General features: G+C 40.7%; 1 protein-coding gene across 4 annotated transcripts in view; it reads left to right on the top strand.

Moving 5' to 3' along the window:
- LOC138000745 (dolichyl pyrophosphate Glc1Man9GlcNAc2 alpha-1,3-glucosyltransferase-like) overlaps positions 1-7,500 on the top strand; it is a 29,728-nt gene that overhangs the window by 20,823 nt on the left and 1,405 nt on the right. For all 4 annotated transcript variants that reach the window (XM_068847371.1, XM_068847372.1, XM_068847373.1 and 1 more), the window contains 2 exons: positions 752-849; positions 7,458-7,500. The exon at positions 7,458-7,500 is cut by the window's right edge and continues 30 nt beyond it. In XM_068847371.1, the coding sequence (XP_068703472.1) occupies positions 752-849; positions 7,458-7,500 (141 nt within the window). The remainder of the gene's footprint in view (positions 1-751; positions 850-7,457) is intronic.

The following is a 7,500-nucleotide window of genomic DNA, read 5'->3' on the forward strand; positions in this document are numbered from 1 at the left end:
GAAAAGGTTCCCCCGCATTAGCCTCCATTTCATGCTCGATCCAACCCAACCGCTAGAATACGAAACTGGTCTATCCGAAATTTTTAAAAACTGGATCATTGGATAATGCAATTCAAGACTTTTCATTGGCCTAGCCATCATGATATATGAGCTAATATACCATAATCTGTAAATATGGTAAGCGTACGCGTCAGGTTAAAATTAAAAGGGAGCTAAAAAAATTGTGCTGAGGGAACAATGGCGGCTGGCGAAAATCGCGTCGCACCGGAGTTAAATGAAAAAGAAGTCCTTGAACTGTTAAAAACGCAACACGAGGGAGTGCAAAGAAAGCCACAAAGTATGGCTTGAAAATATTAGAAGGTAGCAACTTGAAAACTTCATTTTGACAATTTAAGCATCTGTGTTAGTTCAATAGAGAAGCAAGTTGAGACAATTTATAAATTAATTAAGTTAATATAGTCGGGAAGATTTCTAATATCTTGGGGGCGTTTTTAATAATCATTTATTCCACTCTAGGCCGCAGAGTTTTCTGTAACTTCGCAGGGTAAACGCTTGGAAAAGGGCTTTTTCTGGGTTTTCGAACGGCTTTCTTTTCAGAAAAAAACGAACAACCTAATGAATCGTGTGGTTTTCCGTCTGATCGTTAAATGGCTCAAAAGTAATACAGTAATAAGTAATACACCTAAAAAGCAACCCTTCCAGACTAAAGTACTCGTAAAATCTTATTTCTTCGTTGTTTGGTTCATTTCAGCCTCTTCGCCATAGCTGATAGAGAAGCTGCTCGTGTGTTCTTAATCTTGTCCACTACAGGCCATCTGTCCTTATTTCCATTGCTGTTTCAACCTCAAGGTGAACTTAAATAAACAATGGCGTTTCCTCATACCTCTGAATCCCACCATCAATAATTGTACTTTAGTTTTCTACCATAGATGTCCGCTCCCGGTCAAGTTTTTACCGTCCCTCTTATTTTAATCTATAATCATAGGCAAAAGTAGTTGGGAAGGTTATGTATATGGACCGCACCAGAGCCTGCTTCTGTTAAAGTGCAAAAGAAATAGTTTCATCTTCTTTTATATAGCGCCCCCTACCCCCACCCCCCCCCCCCCCCCTTCAATGTCGGAAGGTAACACAACAATTTCCCGCAAAAACCGTTCAGCAGTTTTGCACAACATTGAACCAGGGGGGTGGGGAGAAAAGCAAAGAAGACGTCAAAAGTGCTAACCTTCCCAACGGTTTTGTCTGTGATTGTAGTCCTTCTTACTTTAATATTCTTAACTTACTCTTTAGTGGTGTAAATATTTATTCAGATCGTTCTCACACCTGTGGTTTTTTTTTTCAACGTAAATGAAACTATTTCAATGAAGCCATAATCAGACGTACGTACAAGGCTTCATTATGGTAAATTTATATTCAGGTGTGGCTTTCTTTGTTTCATTGAGCTTATTTTCATACATGAGAGTTGGAGATATCGCAGCTAAAGATGTGCATGTTAATTCTATTCACTGACTGTCATATAATGCTATTGATTTCACTTATGGGAATTTGATGATATCTATATGATATAGCGATATTCACAGTTTATAAACGTTCTTTTGAGATTTCCATTTGCCAACCGTAGAACAGTTGGGTTCATACTCTTGAGCCCTACTTCAGAAATGAATGGGTTTAATTTCAGCTCAAGTAGCCTACTTTGTGGCCATGGTAACGCATTTCCTTCACAGAAGCCGAAGTGCACTCTCAAGTCTAGTTCAAACTATATCCTTACGAGCTTTCTTATTTACTATCAAAACACGGCTTTTACTTCGTGTAGAAAACGCACATGACGTAACAAAAGCTTTAGGGGTCTTTAGTGTTTCACGATTTTTGTTCTATTGTTTTACGTCATGTGTGTCTTCTACACGAAGTAAAAGCTCAAAACACATTTCGGAAACGGACGTCAAGCTTAAACTGATAAATGTTTTTGTTTTGCGAACCGACCTTTCGTACTCAGTGTTTCTTCGATTTGAAAATTAAAGCAAACCTTAAATCAGTTCAACAGAAGCACAACAAGAAATGAGGTTATTCAACTACTAAGACTCCACTGAAATAGCTTGGAAAGAAATGTAAATATGATAAATCCCAAGCGAACGCCACGAGTAGACCGTTTTCACTGTCACGCAACAAGAAAATTAAATCAAAACCGTTCGATGAAATAAACCAAAAACCTGGAATGTTGTAGGAGACACATTCATAAATGACCTCACCAATTCTCAGGTCTGTGCGGTTCATCGTTTCTCAGTTATCTGTCGCAGTGTTTCACGCAACTTAATAGAGTTTTGTATGGAGCCGCCATGTCGGTGCACCACTGTTGTGCACCAAGCAGTCGCACTGCAATATGGCGGCAAGAAATCAACACGAACATGTGGAATCCCTTTAGCGATGAAAGCGCTTACATTTCGCTCATGAAATAAAATAAATGTGTATTCACACATCTCCTAATGTACTTGAAACGCTCAGACTGCTGAGATTCACAGGCGTAGACATTTTTTGCAACCATGGTGTTTCACGTAAGGTGGCGCTTGGTGGCCTCATGGTTAGTGCGCTCGACTCTGGATCGAGTGGTCCGGGTACGGGGCCCTTAACATTCTTGAACATTGTGTTGTGTTCTTGGGAAAGACACTTTACTGTCACGGTGCCTCTCGCTACCCAGGTGTGTAAATGGGTACCGGTGAATTTATTGCTAGGGATAACCCAGCGTTGGACTACCATCCCAGCCAGGGGGAAGTAGGAATACTCCTTGTCGCTTCTAATGGGCCACTAGGCTCGTAAACAGACTTTGCTCACACGCAAGGTGACAATTCGGAAATTCAAAATGCTGTAATTTTGAAGCGAAAGACGTCATGGAACTGGAAACGGGGAACCTGCTAAAGGAGGCTCGAAATAGTTTCTCCTTTCTGCAAACAAAGGAACATATTCTGTTTTTAAATACAGTTAGGGTAATCATATCAAGACAAAATTTGGCCAGGATATTAAGTACCCATCATAGATTTCTCACATCACATTTTTCTCCAAAATAACGTTACCATGGCAACGATATAACACATTTCTTTGAGCCTTAAAATCAAGGTATATTGTCTGTTTTGAAAAAACGGGACGGTGAAATCTTCCCATTCAGCGGTAGCAGGTAATGCTAGAAATAATCTCTAAAATATTTAAAATTCAGCAAAATATTTAGGTCAGTTTTTCAGAAAAATACGCTTTTGTGCTTACGGGCTAGCCCGTAATGTACAATGTCATCGGGGTTGTCTGAGTGAGTGAGTGAGTGAGTGTAAGATCGCGTGCATGAATCACTAAACTAATGAGGTCTTTATTTAATTTTAACAATTGATGTCCATTTTACAGTTATGTTTGCGGCCTACTTGTTTGTTTTCTACTTATCCTTTCTTAACTTTCCTCATGAAAAGAGAAATTTTAGAGAATTAGTTCAGTTTAGTTTACCAGTTCCTTCAATTTGACTACTGTCTGTTTTGCTGTCATGTGGTCTCATTGATCGGTAGTCCATTCAGAAAATTACGCCAAGCCGACCACATTGCTGAAGGAAAGGCCAGACCACAACACCGGGAACTACATTCCCTACTCTTTTCGACTAGTGTGTGGGATCTTTAATATCCCACAGGTTTTATGAACATTGAAGGTTTGTGAGACGGGGTCTACGGTTTATAGTTCTTATCCGAGAAGACTTTAAATTCGAACCATTTGCGGATGTAATTACAAAGGCAGCACTTTCTCCTCAGTTATTTTAAGACCCTGAGTGTTGGTCTGGCCGGAATCGAACTCACGACCTCCCGCATGGCAGCCCGGTGCTCAACCAACTGAGCCACCGGTGCGCGGAATTTACGGGAAGATTTCCTGTTGGTAGGATTTGAGCGGAAAAACAGCTTTTGGAGTCAAAATGCCCATAAAACCTCTCCAATGAGCTTTCCATGTTGACATTCCCGTAAGATGTCTGATATTTTCGAATTTCGAAACATTTTGTAAAAATCTCATCAGTTGTCATCGAAGGCAAATTACTCTCTGACACTTGCCGACGCGATGTGCATATTTTCACGAAATCGGCCAATGGCTGTGTTTTCACGACAACCGTTGTCTCAGTTAATATTCCTGCAAGTGGTTTGTTTGTAGACTTAAAAGGTGAAACGTGTTTTCACGGGTAAGATAAATGATGAGAGAGCACGTGCCATACCCTGGATTCCAGAGGTTATTCTTTTCATATCGAGAAAATAACCTCTGCAATCCAGGGTACACGTGCTAATACAATCCTGAAAATAATAAAAATAGCACGCCTGTTGTATTTCCGATTTGAATAACCTCCTCATTGGCCGAAAGTGATTGCCAACGCGCCTGGTTTGGTGGGTTAAATTTGACGAGAATTCCAATAAAGTTTGCCGACTCGCTGTTTTCATGCGATTTCCGGTTATCAATCCCTCTTGGAGTGAAAGTGTAGGGAAAGCGTCAAAAGCCCCGTTCGAGCCGGCCAGTTAAAAAATATAGACTCGACTGGACTGGTCTAGAAGTGGGGGGGGGGGAAGTGGGTTAGTGTTTTTAGTATCAGTTTTGGTTTGCTTTTACTTATATTTTTCGGTTTCATTACAAATAATCACCCGAGGTCAATTGTTACCACAGCAGTATTTTGCGCCATTTCTCTTTAATTTGCGTTAATTTTTCAAGCGAGAATTTACAAGCTTCGCTTTACATACTTAGAAATTTCTCCTTTAATACCATCCGCTGTGTTTTCCGTCGTAATTCCTCGCGGAGAGTGTCACTGTGGGTGAAGAGGTCACACACAAAACACAGACTCCGCAAATATTTTTTATGTTAGACAAAATCATGACCTGTGAAACATGACCAGCCAATTTTAAAAATCTGTGAAAATAGACTTGAGTCTCGTTCCCACTTTTCTTCTCATCAGTGATCTGTCTTTGACGCTTTTAAATACAACGCAATATATATCTTTTTCACGTTCTATTTTGTGCTCTCTTTCATGAATGCCAAAGAACTCAGGCTTCGCTTCATTCATCCAGCTTACTGAGTTGTGCCAAGCTCGCTATTCGTGTGGGTTCTGGAGAATACGTCTCACGCAAGACAATGTTGTTAAATCTACCGAATTACCGCACAACATCTTGAACATCTTGAAGCCATTAACGCAAAGATCATTGTAAAACACTTATCAACTCCAGCTGATCACGAACTGCAATTTAATTTGTCAACTGGTAATCATCGAATTGATTGCAGGCAATTTCCGATTTCATTGACGTTCTTATATCACGCGATTCTAAAAAAGACCCAAAATTAACAGGAAGACAGGGCTGAATACAGTGTGATGCCTGCCGGTGATAATAGTTATCACCAAGTTTGTGCATAAAGTCCTTTTGATGACGACATGTTCTGGCATTGTGCATTCTGCACAGGTATGATTATCAGTTGACAAATTTCAATGGACATTTACTGTAAATACATTTCGTTATTAGTTGGTTAGTTTTTTACAATGATGTTTGTGTTCATAATAGCGTGATCAGGGCTAATGGCTTCAAGATTTTCAAGACGGAAAACACAGCGTGAGGGATGGTATTAAAGGAGAACTTTCTACGTATGTGTAGCGAAGCTTGTAAATACTCGCTTAAAACATTAGCGCAAATTAAAGAGAAATGGCGCCAAATACAAAAGATGTATATTGCGTTGTATTTAAAAGCGTCAAAGACAGATCACTGATGAGAAGAAAAGTGGGAACGAGTCAAGTCTATTTTCACAGATTTTTAAAATTGGCTGGTCATGTTTCACAGGTCATGATTTTGTCTAACGTAAAAAATATTTGCGGAGTCTGTGTTTTGTGTGTGACCTCCTCACCCACAGTGACACTCTCCGCGAGGAGAACTTTCTACGTATCAGCGCTAATGGCTTCAAGATGTTCAAGACGGAAAACACAGCGTGAGGGATGGTATTAAAGGAGAAATTTCTAAGTATGTAAAGCGAAGCTTGTAAATACTCGCTTGAAAAATTAACGCAAATTAAAGAGAAATGGCGCAAAATACTGCTGTGGTAACAATTGACCTCGGGTGATTATTTGTAATGAAACCGAAAAATATAAGTAAAAGCAAACCAAAACTGATACTAAAAACACTAACCCACTTTCCCCCTCCCCATTCTAGTCCAGTCCAGTCCAGTCCAGAGTTCAGTCTATATTTTCCAACTGGCCGGCTCGAACGGGGCTTTTGACGCTTTCCCTACACTTTCACTCCAAGAGGGATTGATAACCGGAAATCGCATGAAAACAGCGAGTCGGCAAACTTTATTGGAATTCTCGTCAAATTTAACCCACCAAACCAGGCGAGTTTGCAATTACTTTCGGCCACTGAGGAGTCGCTTGCGGTTATTCAAATCGGAAATACAACAGGCGTGCTATTTTTATTATTTTCAGGATTGTATTGGCACGTGTACCCTGGATTGCAGAGGTTATTTTCTCGATATGAAAATAACCTCTGGAATCCAGGGTGTGGCACGTGCTCTCTCATCATTTATCTTACCCGTGAAAACACGTTTCACTTTTTAAGTCTACAAACAAACTACTTGCAGGAATATTAACTGAGACAACGGTTGTCGTGAAAACACAGCCATTGGCCGATTTCGTGAAAATATGCACATCGCGTCGGCAAGTGTCAGAGAGCAAGTTGCCTTCGATGACAACTGATGAGATTTTTACAAAATGTTTCGAAATTCGAAAATATCAGACATCTTACGGGAATGTCAACATGAAAGCTCATTGGAGATGTTTTATGGGCATTTTGACTCCAAAAGCTGTTTTTCCGTTCAAATCCTACCGTCTTCCCGAACAGGTTTGCCAATCAAATTATCATGCGATTGTCGAAATCTTCCCGTAAATTCCGCGCACCGGTGGCTCAGTTGGTTGAGCACCGGGCTGCCATGCGGGAGGTCGTCAGTTCGATTCCGGCCGGACCAACACTCAGGGTCTTAAAATAACTGAGGAGAAAGTGCTGCCTTTGTAATTACATCCGCAAATGGTTAGAATTTGAAGTCTTCTCGGATAAGAACTATAAACCGTAGGCCCCGTCTCCCAAACCTTCAATGTTCATAAAACCTGTGGGACGTTAAAGATCCCCCCCCCCCCCCCCCCACCCATTCTAGTCCAGTCCAGTCCAGTGTCCAGTCGACATTTTCCAACTGGCCCGAGCCGGGATTTTTCCCAGGCCTGCTCATTTATTGCCTGTTTGCGGCAGGTATCAAGTAACTTTTCAAAAGAGAGAGAGACGAGTTAGAATGACGTAATTTCCATGCTTTTATGACAAGCAGCAGCCCACCGTTTCGCGTTTTCCGTTTCGCGTTTGCCGTTTCACGTAAACGCGATGCTTATTGCTGATCTCTCTTATATCACCGACAAGACATATGTTCCTCTGTTTTTTTAGAAACACCAATTAAAGTCTGCTTGATGCTTATGTTCACTATCTT

This window comes from Montipora foliosa, chromosome 4 (assembly GCF_036669935.1).
Source record: "Montipora foliosa isolate CH-2021 chromosome 4, ASM3666993v2, whole genome shotgun sequence".
Lineage (NCBI taxonomy): Eukaryota > Metazoa > Cnidaria > Anthozoa > Scleractinia > Acroporidae > Montipora > Montipora foliosa.